The following is a 21015-nucleotide window of genomic DNA, read 5'->3' as shown; positions in this document are numbered from 1 at the left end:
CATTTATAAAATAAGCTTTAAGATACCTTTGTTTTTTCCCGCACAGACAGATATCGGTCATTCTGATGGAGAAAGTGGACATGATGGACGCAAGCTTGATTGAATAAACAATTACACATTGATACATGTGTTATTAGTTTGTACTTTCCTTCTAAAAAAGATATGTAAAAAAAAATAATTCCTACCTACCTACCCTAAATTTTAAAGAGGTGTAACCACAACCACAACAATTTGTTTACTTGGCCTAATGACTAGGCTACCCCGTCATCGTTATCTTCGAAATGACTTGGTGAGCTGACCTTGTTACATCCCTTCCATGTTATACAGGATGTTATACCCTGGTTTGGACTATATATCTTGAGGCTACTTCTAATGCATTACAAGCCCTTGTGCATGGTAGGAGACATGCCTATTGCTCTTCTGTCAACCCAATAACTTTTGACTTCTCTGAAATAAATGAAGGAATGAACTGTTACTTTCAAAATGAAATAGAAAACTATTCTTTTGTGTTTAAAACAAATGAAGCAAATTTAATCTCTCAGACCACACATGGCCAAAGAGCCAAAAGTTTGAAAGAATGTGTTACTATGGTTACACTACAATAAGATTTTGCTCTGATATTTGAATTTAAAATTTAGCTGAAAAGAAATCTCAAAACCCTCAACCAGGCTACAGTCTAACAAACATGCTTGTGACTTTATTAGGTTGAAAGTAATCAGACAGCATGTATCAGGTTTATCGGGACCTACCTCTGGGCCGACATTCAGCCCCAGGTCTGCAAAACATGTAAGTAAAAACTCCCACATAGGAATTAAAAAACTCCCTGTTCATGTTAATATAATCATAATTAGTGCTGCGTGGAAATACAAGTAACTTGTATATGACTGATCAGAGGGTCAATAAAGAGACAAACGCTTTAATGCTCATGTTTAAATATTGCATTAAATGCAATTTTAAAATACAAGAATTCAGGACAGTAAAAATATACTTTTGACCAAAAATATACCAAGGGCACATAGTTTAGAATCCTAGATAAAAGTTCCAACTTCCTCATATACCTGTTTTCACTGACCGCATGGTGAAACAACATTTAATACATCTCGTATTACACTCTGTGCATCCAGGTATGACAACTTTACAACAGTATCTGTTACCACAGCATTGATCCTATGTGACTTTGATGCCATACTGCCTTTATGTTAACATGGATGGATTACATGGAAAATACTTAGTGCATGGTGCCTTTGTGATATTTTTTCACTTTTGGAAAATATACCAGTTGGGTAAAACGAACCATACACATGCAATTAAACTGGCCTGGCCAAAGTCATCACATTATCTGTGTCAGTTCATCTCATGCTGGTGTTGAAGTGTTTGAGTACCGTCTGTTCGTTTGTTGATTGTGCTGCACTCTGCAGTAATCCTGCTATATGGTAGCGTTCTGTCAATAATCGAGTCTGGACCAGACAATCCAGTCATCAACATCATGAACATCGATCTACGCAATTGGGATACGATGACATGTGTTATTCAAGTCAGCGAGCCTGACCACCTGTTTTATGACAACCATTGGTTGCTGAAGACCAATTCTAACCCGGATCTTCACAGGTCTGTTTGAGTATAGTTTATCTCAAATAACAAAGGAGACACCAGTATGTGCAAGCTTGACTTTCCCACTTGACTTTGATTTTTTTACATTTCATTTTCATCAAACCAAGAGACCATTATTGCACATACAGATCTGTGGTAATGGACAATAATGTTCAAAGGTATCAATGTGTACACATGCACAAAGTCTACGAAACACATCATGAATAAAGTTGTGTCAAAAAGATAAAGAGATTCAACTAGACCAACCTTGTATATTAGATTACGGTCTTTGCCAACACATTTTCAACAAATTTTAGTGTTATATGGACTCAGCCATTGGATCGAACAGGACTATTCTCAAACTTGGCAGCAGACTTGTGTCTAACAATAGTAATATCACAGACTGGGGTCATTTTCAGAGATTTCTGTGTGAATGTGGAATATGGTCACATGCCCATCAAAGAAAAGCATCAGAAAGCAACCAAACTATGAAATCTGTTCACACTTCAAGCAGAAAATGACACCCATATTACAAACCCAACACAAACCTGAGGTAAATATGCAAGGTAATGATCAAAACCCTGGTGATGACAATTTTCAAGCCACAGTAAATCATGCAGACGGCAAAAACTTGAGTGTGCACATACTTCATTTGTTAAAGTCTCCCTTAACGATGTTGCTGGTTTAAATTATCAAAATTTAAACTTTATCCATCCATAAGGATTGTGTCTTGTTTGTAATTTGTGAGGCTGTGGCTTTTAAAGTTTGAACACATTCAGTAGTTTGGTTACACTCTGCTCGTTTTCTTTGGGGGCCCTGTTGAGAGCTGAGCTTATGAGATACTGCAACAGACAGAGATAGACTAAAGCTTCCTTATAAATTGAAAACGAGACCCCGTATGAAGGAAGGTTCTGAACCTGAAGAAATCTAGACTTGCTTCATTTAGGGTTGGTTGGTTTGTTGTTTAACGCTGCAATCAGCAGTATTCCAGTTATATGGCCTCAGTCTGTGAATAATCATCTGGACCAGACAACCCCGTGATCAGCATCATGAGCATCGATTTACACAATTGGGTTAGGATGACAAGTGACCACCATGTCAGTGAACCTGAAAACTTGATCCTGTTAGTATGGACTGCTGTAGACCAATTCTAACCGGATCTTCACAGGTTTTCCTTTATACTCACTGACTGACTGAGTTTGGTTTTACGCCGCTTTAAGCAATATTCCAGCAACATCGCAGCGGGAGACACCAGAAATGGACTTCACACATTGTGCCCATGTGGGGATTCGAACCCGGGTCTTCGGCATGACGAGCCAACGCTTTAACCACTAGGCTACCCCAACGCCCCTTTCCTTTATAGGCAGAAGGTAAAATAATGCTGTTAGGGACTGTGACAGAGACTACAGACAGAGACTTCAGACAACTGACTACAACATCAGACTCTGTGTTGAGGTATACCCCGTAATAAGAAATGTTTTTGCAAACAATTTGTTTTTATTTGTTCTTCTTCAGGCTGTGCATGACAAACTATCAAAACTTCAAAACATCAAGCTGGGAAATTTCAGTTTTTATGAGAGATTTCACAAGCATGAAAGAGTCTAATGGCTGCACTTAGAGATAATGGCAGTATCTGGATTCTTGATGTGGTCAGAGAATGTTCATGACATCATTTTGGACATAAGAAGCTGAGATAAAATTTCACATAAAAGGTTACATTTATGGACGTGTAAACGTTCACAGCTGCAGGTATGATAACCCATCAGATTAACTGTCTGTAGGATGGGTCAGTTTTTATTATTTTATTCAGCTATTTGACATGTCACTTTGCTCTTTCAGTTTTCTATTTGGAATGTTTAAATCAGGGAAAAGACATTTTTTTTAGATATTTTCTGCTAAACCATTTTGTTGGTGACTTATGTCTGTTGTATCTGCCTAGAGCGTGTACCATCATACATATAAATGTATTTTAGGTTACAGTATTAAAGTAACATTCAGTATTATTAACTGCAGTAGAGTTATTCTTAAGTAAATATACATCAGTAACGAGTGAGTGAGTGAGTGAGTGAGTGAGTGAGTGAGTGAGTGAGTGAGTGAGTGAGTGAGTGAGTGAGTGAGTGAGTGAGTGAGTGAGTGAGAGTGAGTGAGTGAGTGAGTGAGTGAGTGAGTGAGTGAGTGAGTGAGGAGTGAGTGAGTGAGTGAGTGAGTGAGTTGGTTTATACAACAGCATGTCAGCTTGATGAGGCAGGAAAGCTTAAATGATGCAGATCTTAGACATTTTCCACTTTGGAAGCACCCATACATATGTACCCAAAACCTTAATTGGGGCAAACCAGGATTCGAACTCAGCATTAAAGTTTTACGGTGTGTCCATGACAAATACACACTGTGCACAGCAATGTCTGGCACTTTAGACAACTGGGCCACCCATCCCTGATTCTATAGTACTTATTAGTACCGTCAATCTGGAATCAACAGATTTGAATGATTTCAGTGACTTTGACCATGATATGGCTGAAAACAATTTTTCTATAATTTCATGTAATGAATTTTACCTGTGACAGTTTTACTTGTATAAATGCATGTTCAGAATGGCTCATGAATCAGAATGAGAATCAACTGCAGGAACAACAGCACAACATCATCATGTTAATGGTTTAATTCATCCTGAAACCCTGCTGCCAAGCCCTACTACAATGTGCATACAAATAGCAATAAGCAAACACGATTTATGATGTTTACACACACATTGGGTCCTGGGTAAATATTGTGAGTAAGTGCATGTAGAATTAGTGGTATAGTGGAATGTTGTGGTGCAAATCTTCAGCAATACGGATTGCAATATGTTTGTAAATTTAGCAATGCATTGGGGTAAACACAAATAAGTATATTTTGACTCCTTGGAAACTAAAATAGAAACGTTTGTTTGCTGTTATTTAACACCGTACTCAGCAGTATTCAAGCCATATGGCAGCAGTCTGTAAATAATCGAGTCTGGACCAGACAATCCAGTGATTGACAAATAGAAAGGATGAAGTCAGGAAAATGTCTTGTTTGTATTGATGTTTTCATCTCTAAATCATACACCTCCTGAATGACGAGGAAAAGTAGTGAGGGTACTGATTGACAGTATCTGGCATTAATGCATGGCATAATTCTGATAAACTCATGGAAATGTACATTGGCAATATATTGCACAATGTCTTGTAACACAGGTTAAAGTATGATAAAATATTGCTATACAAGATCCAGGTCAATACACCATGATACTCAGACCTAATCATACTAATGGTGGGTGATAGTCTATATTGTGGGACCAATCTTTAATCTTGTCCATACATGCTCTGGTGAACTGCTCAAACAAAGAAATACATATTGCTCAATCCAATCTTCAGAACTCTCTACTACATACAGGGTTGATAAACATAAATGACAGTTTAAAAAAAGGACTGGGAAGTATTGCATGAAGGCACACTCTTTGTGCATACAGCATACCAGTTCAACTATATTGTTCGTAACTATAAGTAGGCATTGGTTAAATTTAGAATTGAATGTATTGCACTGGGCATATACAAACTTAGCAAAGTTTTTAAGTATTGTACAAAAGGATATTCTTTCTACTGAATGCTGTTTTAGAAGTGAAGAACAAGTATCCTTCATCTGTGTCCAAATAATGATACTAGTATATGCTCTTCATATCTTCTCTTAAATGATTAATTGTCTTGATATTAGATCCATTTTACATCCAATAATATGAAAACTATATTTATGCTTGCAAAATTTGAATCAATATGTTCAAATCCATGGAAATATGGAAAAATAAGTTTTAAGGATTTGCTTTACAAGCATGTTGACAATTAATGATTGTCATTATTCTTGATGACAATCACCACTATCACACTCGCAACTTCACCCCTAACCACACCTGTCAAAATATCTTTGATTGCATTAGGATATTACCAGTTATTACAGTCAACAGAATTCTTCCTTCTGTAAATGATTGAAACAGCAATGTGCACTACATGCCTCTAAAATTGATGGCATAACATTAGATATCATTCACTTTATTGAACCACTAATATTGATTAATAATTTTGACTTCTGCTATATAAAAAAATACCTTGACATAAATATTACCGGGTCACATCTTGAATATAAGTTGACAGTGTGTTGTTTATGCGATCTTTATATGGGTAATATTTGACTAACACTGTAGTTTATCCTCAACCATAGTGTAGAACATTCTGCCAACAGACCTAATACAGCTTCCCCTAATACTGACATTGGAAAGCTTACCTTCGACATTCAATGGGAGGCTCCGTGACAAACAGTTGATGACATTCCGCCATTTTTCTGCGAGTTTGAGATTGTCATCGAAGGAGGAGAATATTTTCACCTCGAAGATGACAAGTACTCTCTTCCGCGTAGATTTGGAACTGAACACTTTCTGTTTGAACGGGTAGGAGAAGATAGTTATGAAAGCCGATGCACATCCAACCGATCTCTGGCACCGACAGCCGATTACATCGCTCAAATGAACGACTTGTATTTCACTTGCACCTTCTTTGTCCGTTTGAAGGCTGTAGAAAAGTCCGGTCCGACTAAGCGAGACTTTGTACACATTTCGTTTCTTTGGGTAAAGTCCAAACTCGCTTGACAGCAGAACTTCGCCGCGTATCGTCGCCATTTTCATCACCAAAGCATGTTCGGTCATGTGATATAGTGTTCTTTGTCACGTGATTTCTTGACCTCCGGGGTTCACGCTGTGAACGATATGACGTTTTTTCTCAGTGGCTAGTTATGATGGGGCGATATAACACGTATGATAGATGTAGGTTCTGAACTTGTGATAATCAGAAAACTGAAGCACTTGTTTTGATGAGACCACACGTAATAATCAAATACCAATTGTTTTCCTTATTTCCATTCCACCGCGAGGTTCGGCTCAGACTTGATGCATTTTGTTATGAACTTTCTATTATATGTTAAACAGGGAGGGTCAATAGAGCTGTTTTGAAAATGGCAAATTGCTGTTTGTACTTATACCCTTCGGGTATATCACAGACAAGCCCTAGCATATATATATAATGCAGTTGAACAAAAGAGTCGGCATCAGTCACGTAACTGAAGTTTTTTTACTGTGTATGATTGTTAAGATTTAATCAAAATCAAAACACTAGAAGATACAATTAGGCCAACGCATTCTAGGACTCAGTTATAAAAATATATGTGTACACTTTATTATAATTATTACTATTGTTGTTATAATAGTAGCCGTCGTAAAGTAGTAGTATTAGCATGGGCGGATCCAGGAAGTTTGAAGGGGTGAAGGGGGTTCCCAAGGGGTCCGCCAACGCAAAAAGAAATCTTCAATGTGGTCTTAAGTCATTTTCAAAAGGGGTGTGTGTGTGTGGGGGGGGGTCGAACCCCTGAACCCCCCTTCTGGATCCGCCAATGAGTAGTAGTAGTAGTAGTAGTAGTAGTAGTAGTAAGCTGACCCGCCGTGATATATACCGCACAAAGCAGCGTTAAACCCAACTCACTCACTCGTTTATCAGCGACACATGAGACATATAAGCTAGCATGCATAGCTATCGAGGCACATCATGAGACACGTAACAGGTTATCCAGAGGCATGATCACCTTGAAGTCTCCGAAGATTAATCAGTAGCCTGTATGGCTCCTAATGACGCACCTAACCATGCGGTGGTTTCCATGTCGCCTGAGATTTAACCAACACTTCCTCTTTCGAACATATAAACGTTTCGTCTCCCCGCCTCGAGCGATGTACCACCGTGAATTTCATTACTCATCAATATATGATTGATCAGTTACAATCACAGGAACATCCAAACCAGTTTCATATATCTGGACGCAATATTTCTGTGTGATTAAAAGTGGACGTAACATTAGGGGAACAGCATTTGTTTGTTGTTGTTGTTTAACGCCCACTCGGCAATAGTCCAGCTATATCACGGCGGTTTGTAAATTATCGTGTCTGGACCAGACAATCCAATGATCAGCATTAGTTCAACAGTGCACGTTATGCGCTTATTGTATCTGTTTATCTGTCACAAGTTGGGATTCGGGGTTTGTTTGTTTGTTTGTTTGTTGATTGACGCCCCACTTAGCAATACTCCAGCTTTGTGATGACCTTCAGTAGATAATCGTGTCTGGACCAGACAATCCAATGATTGACAACACTAGGATTAGTCTGCGTAATTCTGATACGATGACATGTATTAAGCAAGTCAGCGACTCGACCGCCCGATCCCGTTAGTTGCCACAGTAGTACAGATGGAAAATTGATGGTTTCTGTTCTGGTAGATAAGACATTTTAGCTAGTCTTCACAAGAATGTCTTACACGTTGACGTATAGGTGACTGAAATAACCAAGCGAGCTGAATGAGATAAAGAATGTTTCTAATGTTTATAGTTGATCTGTCTGACATTTCACGAGCTTGTCCTTAGATAACGTGAGTACTTACTGACCACATCAACACGTTGCTACGTCGTTTTCATTATCAATTAATTCATTAATTATTCAGTTGACTTTGTAATTACACATTATAAGACAATACTGCACGAACAATCTACATATGTACATAAGGGACCGATCGTAATTTATTGATTTTGTTCGTAAATTTTAGGGTGGGTCATTCACATGCTTCTCCATAAACATCATGATCGCTCCCCACCCCCTAGCCATAAATTATGAACGGTCCCTAATTTTAGGATGATAAAGACTCTCTTTTTTATCCCCGTTAAAAAGAAATAAATTCAGAAACCAAGTATATGTAGAATTATGTGTACAAGTGCAGTTTGAAGACAAGAATAGATTCTGTTACTTGGCTTTTCGTATTATCGATGCAGAAGACAACTTTGGTTAATGCATTCAAGACAATACTGGAATATCGCGACTTTATGCTTCTACTCCTGATAACTCGAGTATGATGTTTCAGTGTAGTTGTGGACAGAGGGTAGGCCTGGAAGAGTTTGCTCCCCTTAATAACACACCAAAATGGCGTCCTCGGAGGACTGCACACTCGATGATGATGGTTCTCATCATAAACAGACATCAGTACAGGGAACAACTGCTGAAATGAGCCGACCAAACAACTTCCAAAGAATTGCTCAGAAGAAATTGCTCGTCAAAAGTTTCCCACGCAACAAAAAACTCGAGAAATTAGCAGTTTATTCATCGTGCAAAGTAGGGCGCTTTCTTGCGGCAGTGCAATGTTTGTAAACAATGTCAGCATGGACAGGAAGTAACCGACAGATTACGCCTAAACATGCTGAACTTGTATTGTTCTCAGACTTTGTTTAAGAGCTATTTCTTATAATTTTTCAATGTGATCATTTATTAGTTAAATTCGCATCGGTAAATTATGTTTGTGATACAGGATGACTGACTGACTGACTGAATTTGGTTTTACGCCGCTTTAAGCAATATTCCAGCAACATCACGGCGGGGGACACCAGAAATGGGCTTCACAAATTGTACCCATGTTGGGATTCGAACCCGGCATGACGAGCCAACGCTTTAACCACTAGGCTACCCCACCGCCCCGATACAGGATGACAAATTATGTTGTTGGCAAAGGAATTTACCAAATATCTTCATGTTCTCAAGCCGTTTTTTCACAACTTTGATCACTGACTTTTTACGGTCGGACATCACAATTTGATGAACCATGGTTCAATTATCAGAAGAAATAAAAACGACCCAGAACATATTCACATGTCAAAGTATACTATCCTTTCTAAATTATATACATTTTGAAAATGTAATGCATATTAATGGTACATTTCAGTCAGAGAACTGCAAGTGCAATGGTTGGAAGAATCCAAATCCTCCTCCAACGCCTCCTCGTGTGGATGTATCACAACCACTTGCCAGCCTCACAGACCCTTGTCGCAGCTGTAACCATGCCCTGGGTATGTCATATGGCATCTGGATTTTCATTCACAAGTGAAAGATAAAACACACAGAGGATTTTATAAACACTGCATATGAGGGGTGTATATCTCATTTAAAAGATGAGGGAAAGTGTTTATTCAAAGGGGTTATAGCTAAAACGGCACCACAGCAGAACGGCACCAAATTGTGTGGCGAAAACGGCACCATATTGGCGAAAACGGCTACTGATTTCTGGGCTAAAACGGCACCATATATCAGGGAGACTCTATAAGAGGGAGTGGTCACTCCTCGGAAAGCTCCTAAGCTATGCCTCGGCTCGTCACGTGACCAGTGCAGCCAATATGGCGGCAGCGTAGTTTTTTAAGATTGAGCCCGGTTTATTTTCAACAGCTGATTACATACGCTGAGTGTTGTGACAACTGAAAACCTACATGTAGAAGATAAGTTACCTATTCTGTCACTTCATTTTAAGTCAAATACTTGTTATTAGTGTCAGTATAAGTACAGTAGCTTTGTAGTAAAGTTTCAAGTGGGCATGTTGTAGCTCACTGGCTTCAATTCTCAGTACACAGCGAAGAAAGACTAAATTATATCGCTAAAAACTTCTTTCACATATTCGTTTAATTTTTAGAAGGGAAATATACCTTTAGTTAAAAGGTGTTTGCAAGTAATAGTGATATTTTTATAACTAAAAAATTTTGTTAGGGTGTATTTGAGGTGTGTGAAAAATATGACATATCGCCGATCTGCCATTGAAATACTACAGGGCGTTGTTTGAGTGTTTCTAGTTAGTGTTCAAAAACATCTTCACATACACCTTCAATTTTTATGAGGGAATATACCATCAGGTGAAAGGTGTTCTGCAAGTAATAGTGATAGTTTTATAATTTAAAAAAATTGTTAGTGTGTATTTGAGGTGTGTGAAAAATATGACATATCACGATCTGCCATTGAAATACTACAGGGCGTTGTTTGAGTGTTTCTAGTTAGTGTTCAAAAACATCTTTCAAATACACCTTTAATTTTTTATGAGGGGAATATACCATCAGGTGTTTTGCAAGTAATAGTGATAGTTTTAATTATTTTTTGTTAGTGTGTATTTGAGGTGTGTGTGAAAAATATGACATATCACCGATCTGTTCTGATACCATTGGTGCTTGTGATGCTTGAGTGTTATAGTTCTAAAACTTCTTTCTTTCTTGTTGATCTTAGTATTTGACAAAACTGGAAAGGTGTTTGCAAGGCTTTGTGATAGTTCTAAACTTTCTGTTCTTGAGGGGTCTGTGACAGTGTCAGTTAACATTCTGTCAATGCCCATGTCATTCCACACATGCAATAAGATATCTGAATTAGTTACTAATGTAAAAAAAAAAATGCCTCAAAGTAATTTTTTTGAAAAAGGACAGCTGATGTTAACATGTGTTCTACCGATAGTTTTGGCGCTCTTTAACATGTTTGGGGAGGGATGGCCGTGGTGTATCATTTCTTCTTTCATTCATTCACATATATATTCTTTTTCTTTTGTTCTTTTTCTTAATTTCTTTCATTCATTCACATAAAATTCTTGCTCTTAATTCATTCATTCATTCATTGTAAAATTCCGACCTATACAATACACTGGCTGAAGTACTGTTAAACGCAGCCGGAGTTGCGCTGGGACCGAACCAAGTCACTGTGTGCGTTGGAGCATGACGAGGCACACGTTAATTAGTACAAATGGTAAAGAAAGCAAGCGAGTGACCTATCCCTGTTGTGGAGTATCCCTGCATATATAAAACAAAGTATGACCTTGACTCATGTTTTATTTCATTTCATTATAACATTAGCAAGATTATATCAACATATGAGTCATTCTCAAAATCCGTGCATATTTATACTATATTTTTATATTTACTTTACACCACCCAATTTTACTCAATGTTCATGTGTCACAACTCCAGTGGCTGATGTCACAGATGTGGCATTTGAATTTTTTTTTCTTTTTCATAAGCAATAAATATACAATTTCAAAACTCCATGTTATATTGTAAAACTAGATATTTTAATATATATGTACATGAAATAAATATTATCTTTGGATTTTTCTTTTCAAAATGATGTTACAAATTTCGTAATGGCAGTGACACAATTTCAGGAAATGTCTAATAAAAATGGTAAAATATGAAAAATGAAACATCATTAAGCTTGCATAATATATGTTATGTATATTCAGAAAAATTATTATGTTATGTATACCCAAAAAAGAAAAAAAATCCCCATAAAACCAAAAAACTAACAAACAATTGGTTGTTGTTATTGGCTTTATTTAACGTCGCACGCACAACTATGGTATTTCAGCGACAGTAAACAATGGGTACATTTGTGCGTTTTAAAATTTCAAAATTTCATTTTGACACTGGGCGATTTCAGTTGAGTAAATGTATTTAAAACATCAAAGGTTGCGATGTTTTCACGCTAACTTGGGATGCCCATTTCCAATCACTGTCGGCACAGTAGATATATTTGGTTTAAACACATTTTTATTTCGTCAAAGAAACCTGGATAGGCGAACAAGCCTAGTGGCTTATATAGACGCAACTCCATTACATTGTTCCAATAGCTGGATACATAATTGAAATAATTTCACAACAAAAGAAAAATACTGTCACAAAATAACAGATAAATGATTGAATAATAAATATGTTCGGTATAGTGTTGGTTATGCCTAGCAATGAAATGAGCAGCCGCAGAAAATCAAGTTATATAAAACTTGCCTTACATTGAATATATACGTAGATTTGATAATTACTGGAAATGGTTACTTTTAGAAATGAACTGTTGTAATGAGTTCAGAATGTCACTAATAGTTGAGTTATTCAATGCGCCGTTACCGTATAAAGTAGTTTTCACATCGTATCCTTGAACATAAAAATACATCCTTGTTCTTAAATTTTGATAGTTCCGACATAATAGTAGATGTATTTACTATCTGCAATCCGATTATCTTATAACAAACTAGTTTTCCCCATAAGATTTTAGTTGGTGCCGTTTTCGCCATAAGATTTGTAGCCGTTTTCGCCAAGTCGAGGTTCCGTTATGTCCAAATGGTGCCGTTTTCGCCAGGTGCCGTTTTGCTGTGGTTCCGTTTTAGCCTGAACCCATTCAAAGCATGAATCAACTTTTGCAGTTTTAGATACGTTAAAATGTCGAATGTTGCCAAAATACAATGCATGAACTACATGAAGAGGTCTTTAGTTTAGTTGTTTATCCTCTACACAGAATTATACTTGATTTACTGAAATGCTGTAATCAAATTTAAAAATTATTCAGAAAGCTGTATAAGAAAGAACTCACCCTGAGAAATCACATCAATTATATGATTGTACCCTTGTAATGTTATGTTTGTCTTCATTGGACTACCCTATACATGCTATAGGTGCCCATGTATCACATCTCGAAAACACAGCGGAGGAGGAACTGAATCGCCTGCTGCGTATCGTGGTGGATGTGGAAAACCTGTTTATGTGTGTACACAAGGAAGAAGATGCAGAAACAAAACAAGTGTACTTCTATCTCTTTAAGGTAAATACATGAAACAGAAAACCTTCACTGTTTCTGTTAATGAATAATTCATGAACCCATTTCTTACAATGAACTTCATCAAATAGAATTTGTGTTGCTACAGCTTGGTTAGGTATTATCTTCTGGGGAGACTGACTGTGTTTGTGTGCTTTCAAAGCAAGACTGTATTAGTATTACAGCATCCCCACTTTACCCATGGTTTGTCAACAAAGTCTGTTCATCTGGCAGCTGTGATCATAATCCCACAAGTTCGTATAAACATTACTGAACATTATCATGATTATACAGTCATCTGTGATGTACAGTAGTTGGCGATAAGTGAGTCATCATTAGTGAAATTTCCATAGACCTACAAGTTAATTAACTGTTGCAAGAATAATTTTCATAAATTGAGTAGAAGTCATTTTATTTTGATATTTTGCAAACATCTTGGAAATCATCTTCAGCTACGTGTATATAAATTTTATTTATCATTCTGTTTATTAGTTATTGAATGACACCTGATTAAGCACCATATATAGCATCCTCGATAATCTCCAGGGTACACGTTACGATCACTCTCCACTATACCCTGGATGCATCCACGGCTTGGCCCGATGATTTTATTACCTCCCTTGGCTGGCTTTTTATCCAATCAGGTGTCTACGCTGGGAAACAATCACAACTCACTTTAGCTTCTTAAATTATCTAACCGTTTAAGCTTGGCAACACAACTGATGCAAGGTACTCTGAAAGAGGTAGAAGGAGTTCTTTATATATTTTTTGAAAGTTTCACATCTGTCAATTTGTCTGTATTATTTCCTAAAAAATCTGAGTGGCACTGCGAACAAACCTTCGCGACTGTGACCGCTATCTTTGTTGACACTGGCAAGTTCGGATGTAACGGCGGCTTAGCCGATTGGCTACTGTGAGAATACGGAGCCAGCCAAGGGAGGTAATAAAGTCATCGGGCCAAGCCATGGATGCATCCAGGGTATAGTGGAGAGTGATCGTAACGTATACTAGTGGTGTTCCGATTAATCGAAATAATCGAAGATTGGTCGCAGTGACCAAATTTTCTCACATCACATTTTCTCATAATCGAACATAAACGATTTTGGAACTACTGTTTTAGTCTTTGAAAAACTTGACAATGGAACATATCTTAGCAGTTTTCAGGGCCTGAAAACGTGTATTTTTCCTTATCCTGACTCATGCTGATTATGCTTGTCTCCTTCTCCTTGCGAATGATAGTGGAACACTGAAATCCCTTGAAGTTCCCTTCTAAAAAGCAGACGTAAAATCACTACTCACCCAGGCGTTGCCTCCCTTGCCCCTTGGCGCCCTTTTGGTCACCTGACGGACCATGCCTTGTCACTCTCTCCTTTGCCCTTGAGGACGGTTGTGAGAGCACCTGGGTCCCTATACGCACATATCCTTTTATATTTTCGGACCTTACATCAAAAATATTGCTGTATACGTTTTTTAGGATTATATTCTACATTACAGTTTGAAATTTGATCTAATTTTCCGTTATTTGACATGTGTTTTCATCGTGTTTACATTTGTTGAAAACCTGTATTAGTTGTAGGTACCGAGTGTCTGCGACTGACCCTCATTTATTATGTCCTAATTGCACTATTTCATGTTCTTTCAGCTCTCGCTGTAAGTTTTGTGTGAATTTAACCTCTGTTGAATTTACTAATTACCCTTTTTCCATTCATAGACGTGCTATGGACTGGGTACGAAGGTTTTCACAAGTCATGTCTAAATCGAGTGATTGCACTGATAACTGTGTGTTAACCACTGCTGCAGACATTCATAATTCCAGTGAATTGCCGAACGTTTTTCGGGAGCAGGTTGATGTACCAGTGGTGAACGCCAGAGGCCATAAGAGATCATCGTCTAATGAGCTGACCTCATCGCAGATGAAGAAGGCTAAATCATCTTCTACGCAAAAGAGTGAGGTTACTACCATGAAGACTTCATCGAAGTCTATGCTCAGCTCTATGCAGAAGACGAGGTCTTTCTCAGCCGAGATTGTTCCTCCGGAAGAAGCAGATGTTTATGATGATCCACCCATCCATGAAGTCTCCATCGTCAGTAAGAAGACGAGGCCTGTTTCTACAGCTACATCGGCATTGTTATCAGTGCAGACATTGACAAAAGACATTCTATCAACGCAGACATCGGGTACCAGAGATAGCAGCAGCGTCAACTCTTCACAAGTGCAGCGAGCCTTAGATGACGTTTCTTCAGTATCAGATGCAGCAGTCTCTTCAGACAATGCAGAACTTCACCCGGACTGTTCATGCAACAGTTTACAGACCAGATGATGTCAATGATGGAACGTCGCTACGCTCTGGAGAAGGCTGCTATGAAGACCGCTACAGTGACTACTAGACTACGTCATCCGGATGAAGAGGGAAGCCTGCGCGAAGGCTCACGGACACGACGATCTTCCCCATCTGAAGTGAGGAGTCTGGACACCGCTACCAACGTCAGTTCAGCCGTAGACGCTCCAGATATTGCTGCTAAGACGTCTCCACGCAGGAAGAAATCGAGGCATTCTCCTGAACCCCACAGACGTCGCAGATATGAGTCTTCATCTCCATCGGACTCTGACACCCATCGAGAACCTGCGCGAAGGCACTCCTACAGAGGGGAAGCTACGTCCAAAAACCCACCTTCACGAAGACCTAGAGAATAACAGATAATATCTCAAGCAATGCTCTCTCCGTTGACAATACGTGCTTGGCAAAGCATGCTCGGTCTACTCACCTCAGCTCAAGACATTACTCGCTGAGGTAGACTACAGTTGCGCCCACTACAAGTATTTGTGAATGCCCACCTAGACAGCCTAGATCTGAAATACTACCGGACAGCTTGAAACCATATCTCCTATGGTGGACTTGGAAGTCGAATGTTTGCGGAGGAACCTTTTTGACAGAGACGGTTTGCAACACTCATCTCTACGTGGATGCCTCCCTACAAGGATGGGGTGCGCACTTCAACAACGAAGTGGCAGCTAGGAAGTGGTCGAGTCAGGATCGGAAGTCACACATCAATCTGTTGAAGATGAAAGCAGTAATCAATGCTTTACAACATTGGTCCAGCATACTAAAGAAAGCACGACTCATGGTACACACGGACAACTCCACAGTGGCGTATTACATCAACAAACAAGGGTCAACAAGATCAACAAGTCTGCTACAACTCAGCTTTCTCCTGTTCAGCATCGTCGACGACCTGAACATCTACATGAAGGCATGCCACATTCCAGGAGCCAAGACTGTCATAGCAGACGCCCTATCTCGTCCACTACAACCATCCTCGACGGAATGGATGTTGCATCCAGAAGCATTCCAGTTCATCATACAGACTATAGGATCCCCACTAATAGACCTGTTTGCAACAAAGTTCAACAAACAGCTACCAACATTCGTCTCACCGATTCAAGATCCTCAGGCATGGGCAACAGACGCTCTAAGCATCTCATAGGAAGGACTAAACGCTTACGCGTTTCCACCTCCTGCACTGCTACCACAAGTACTACAGAAAATCAAGCAGACGACTACGTTGCAACTGATTTTGGTCGCGCCCTATTGGCCAGCGAGGGTATGGTTTCCCGTCCTCATACAAGAACTCGGAAGTCCAACTCTGAAACTACCAGAGTGGTCGAACCTACTCGTCCATCCACACACCAAGCAAGCTTACGGGAACCCGACACTGTTCCAGCTACACGCGTGAAGACCAGAGGGTACTCCGCCAGAGCAGCAAAAGCAGTTACACTAGCACTACGCAGATCAACTCGCAACTTGTACGATGACAAGTGGCAGAGATTTGAACAGTATGCAAAGAGGAAAGGCTTTACAGCGGTGAAAGCAACACATCCTCAAGTGGCGGAATATGACAGACGAGACACTTAAAAGGTTCAACACTCTCAACTTACTTGGCTGCCCTCAGTACAGTTATCACCATGAAAACGGGTATCAAGCTGACCAAAGTACCAGAGATTCTGGCACTACTACGCTCGTTCAAGTTGGAAGACCAACAAAAGAAATTTAAGGTTCCTGCCTGGGATCTCAACATAGTTCTACAACATCTCACCAGTGATGCCTACGAGCCTCTAGAACGGACATCCTTTGAACTACTAACTCAGAAAACGCTGTTCCTGATCGCCCTAGCAACAACTGCACGGATGTCAGAAATACATGCTCTGGACTTTGAACGAACATGATTTGAATCAAGACATCGTGACATCGTACATCTTGGACTGAGATGGGATTTGTGAAAACCAACACTCTGGAGAGCAATGGCTATAAGTCCATGCACATGTCTAGGACAGACTAGCATGAGTGATAGACCCTGTACTTGTATAGGACATACTCGTACATGAAGAAGGGTCGCATCTCCACTTGATGCGCACATCAAGAGATTGAGTTGCAATAGATAACTAATGGAATATTAGTATATCTAAATCCACACGAAAATGTCAGGAGGAGTTTCGGAAGAAATCTGACAAGTTGTGGTTCCCCCCAGAATCTTCAACAGTGCCGTCATAAGTTCCCATGGGGGGTAATACAGGATGTAAATCAACAACCAGTGAATCCAGAACGTGGCCTGACCCACCACCGTTTCCGACGGATTCTGCAAGCATAATGAGCATGAGTCAGGATAAGGAAAAAATATGTAATTTTCTGACTAAAATTGATATTTTATACTTATCCTGACTCATGAGGTTAGCCCTCCCAACCTCCCTCTTATGGCACTCTGGATTTCCCTGTAAATCCGGGTGTTGGGCATTCGTACGGAGAGAGTGAGAAGGCATGGTTGGTCTGGTGACCAAAAGGGTGCCAAAGGGGCAAAGGAGGCAACTCCTGGGTGAGTAGTGATTTTACATCCGCTTTTTTAGAAGGGAACTTCAAGGGATTTCAAGTGTTCCACTATCATTTGCAAGGAGAAGGAGACAAGCATAATTTGCATGAGTCAGGATAAGTATAAAATATCAATTTTAGTCAGAAAATTACATTTAATTCTTAGAAAACTCACTTCACTAAGTGAAAAGCCATGACTGAATATTTCTCTAAGACTCAAGGAAGTTTATGGTCATGATATATTAGTCATCACTTTAAAGTAGCAAGTTGCATCATGTTATACATATCTGCAATAACAACCTGGATAGGAAAATCTGAAAAATGACGCTAACCAATATTTTTCGATGATTGTTCGTTGGTAATGAAGCAATCATCAATTGTGAGATTTGAACCAATTCCCAATACTAACGTATACCCTGGAGATTATCTTGGATGCATGTATAGGTACAACTTTTAATCTAACCCAAAGACAGCCCTGTTAAACCTGATTGGTATGTCCAATATATGTTGTTTAAATAGCTGCAGTTTTTTTAATAATCATTGGAAAATGAATGGAAATTATGTTGTAAATAGTTGAGATGATTTCCCAGCTGGTAGATAAGTATTGAAAGCAATTTGACCGAAACTAAATTTATGAAAATTATTCTTGCAAGAGTTTACAAACATGCAAGTCTATGGGAATTTCACTAGTGATGACTCACTTATGGCCAACTACTGTAGATATCAACAAACTATATTTAACATTGGTGTTTGTATTTCAGCTTCTGCGGAAATGTATCCTGAACATGAGCAACCCCACAATAGAGGGGCCCTTAGGAAATCCTCCATTTGAAAAACCAAGTATTGCAAAGGTATGCTTGAGAAATATGATCATATTTCATAAAGGCTTCTACATTACACAATGTCACATGCCGAAGACCCAGGTTCGATTCCCCACATGGGTACAATGTGTGAAGCCCATTTCTGGTGTCTCCTGTCGTGATATGGCTGGAATATTGCTAGAAGCTGCGTAAACTAATACCAGTCACATGTTACGTTAATGTCCAAAACTGCTGAATGCAATGAAAACATTACTTGACATTGAAAGTTCTGTAATGAAAACATTCTTTTCATGTTTAGAAGTCTGATCATTGTGACATGTTTGATTGTACTCTTAGTCTCATCACATAATTATGGTATGCTGGTCGTCCCAATAATTTTTGGAACAAAACAAGTCCACTGTGTTACATGCTTCTTATGATTGATGATTTAAACCTGAATTATGTGGCTTCATCATCATTGTTGTGTTTATCAAAGAGGATAAATAGTTATAATTACTTGTTCATCATGAATAACTGAAATGTCTCCTACTATTGTATACAACCCATTTAATCTGTAGGTGTTATTGATATCTATTGCAGGGTGTTACTAACTTTGTGGTGTACAAGTTTGGCCACCTTGCTCAAAAGGAATGGCAGACAATGTATGATCTGGCCAAAATGTTTTTGCACTGTCTGAATCACTGGAAGTTAGAGACGCCAGCTAGTCGGGCTCAGCATGCTGGGACTGAGGACATGAATGCCTACAAGGTCAACTACACAAGGTGGGTATTTGACCAACGGACACAGTGATGCAGGTGATATGTCAGTATATGTCATTAATAAGTCTCAGTTTGAATATAAACATTTTAAAACTTAACCTATCTCACGACTTGCACCTCTCTCTCTCGCTTCGACTTTTAGTGGAACGACTGTAAACTTTTTCCATAGGCCTCCTTGTCCATTCTCCCGTGCACTCTATGCTGCTCTCCCTAATTAGCTTCCTAGTTCCGAATGAAGCTTGCAGCATGTTCCACTAATTGCCCACATGACTACCTTGAATGATCATTCTCTTTCTTGTCGCATGACTGTGTGGACATGCTGTATATTAGGGACATTATTTCACCCTAACATCATGGGGAAAACAGATAATCAGTCAAGGAAAAGGAAAGTTTGTTCTCAATGCAAGATGAATTATGTGCCTTGACCCTCACTCGTCTTGCAGTGACTGTATTGGACAATGTAACTGGAACTAACGATGTGGCAAGTGTAATTCACTAAAAGATGAGGAGATTTTAAGGCCTACCTTCATGTTTGCTCCCAGAGAATCGCCGATTGGAACAAGAAATCAACAGAATCTGATCCCACTCCCGCCAAGCCTATCAAGTTACAGCGACAGAATCGTACCTTCACGCAAGAAAGCGACGTCTGTGGTTCAAGAGGATTTTATTGACACAACAGATTCTTACTTATCTGAGGACGTTCGGCACCTATTACATGCGCATAAATCACCTCCTTCCATAGCGTCACATCACTCGCGGGTGGTTGTGATTGATAATCCATCGTTGCCTGTCCCATCTACACTACCAGGGTACCTTAGATCGACACTATCATCTTCCAGATCATCGGTACATATCCCCTCGACAGTCTCAGTTTGTTTGGAGCCTGGCCAACCGCGTTCAACCAGCCAACTGTCCCCCCACAGATCATTGAACCGAATGGAGCTGGGTACTACAGCGTCTCCAGGGTACGTTCATCATGAATCAACACTTCGAGTTTCGTCACTTAATCGTGATCCAGATCACCACAACGATCTAGATCACCTTCACGATCTAAATCACCATGCCGATCCAGATCACAGTCACAATCCAGAGCACAACTACGATCCACATCACCTGATCAATCCAGATCACTTAACCGGTCCAGATCACCAAACGGGTCCAGGTCACAACTTTGAATCAGATCAACGGACCGATCCAGATCACCGAACCGATCCAGATCACAACATCGAAGTAGATCGCCAGACTGATCCAGATCACCTAACCGATCCAGATCACAACATCGAAGTAGATCACCTTATCGATCCAGATCACCAAATCAAGCCAGATCGCAACTGCAAACCAGATCACCTGTTCGATCCAGATCACTTTACAGATCACGATCGCAGTTTCCAGTTAGTGCATCGAATCGATCCAGATCACTTTACAAATCCAGATCATCTTACCGACCCAGGTCACCTATATGATCTAGATCACCTTACAGAGCCATTGACCAATCGGGATCACAATAC

General features: G+C 39.4%; 2 protein-coding genes across 2 annotated transcripts in view; one reads left to right on the top strand and one right to left on the bottom strand.

Annotated features, from left to right (window-relative positions):
* Positions 1–6325, bottom strand: part of LOC124282272 (sphingosine kinase 1-like) — a 34711-nt gene extending 28386 nt beyond the window's left edge. The window contains 1 exon segment of the mRNA XM_046718226.1: positions 5887–6325. Within this exon segment, the coding sequence (XP_046574182.1) occupies positions 5887–6304 (418 nt within the window). The 5' untranslated portion in view covers positions 6305–6325.
* A 2286-nt stretch (positions 6326–8611) lies between these two features.
* The window catches only part of LOC124282271 (histone acetyltransferase KAT2A-like), a 30281-nt gene continuing 17877 nt past the window's right edge, over positions 8612–21015 (top strand). The window contains 5 exon segments of the mRNA XM_046718225.1: positions 8612–8800; positions 9405–9528; positions 12927–13072; positions 18690–18779; positions 19329–19510. Of these exon segments, the coding sequence (XP_046574181.1) occupies positions 8612–8800; positions 9405–9528; positions 12927–13072; positions 18690–18779; positions 19329–19510 (731 nt within the window).

This window comes from Haliotis rubra, unplaced genomic scaffold (genome assembly GCF_003918875.1).
Source record: "Haliotis rubra isolate DU_JTF1 unplaced genomic scaffold, ASM391887v1 Scf297, whole genome shotgun sequence".
NCBI lineage: Eukaryota > Metazoa > Mollusca > Gastropoda > Lepetellida > Haliotidae > Haliotis > Haliotis rubra.
Note: the sequence above shows the minus strand (reverse complement) of the source record. Positions and strands in the feature narration are given on the sequence as shown.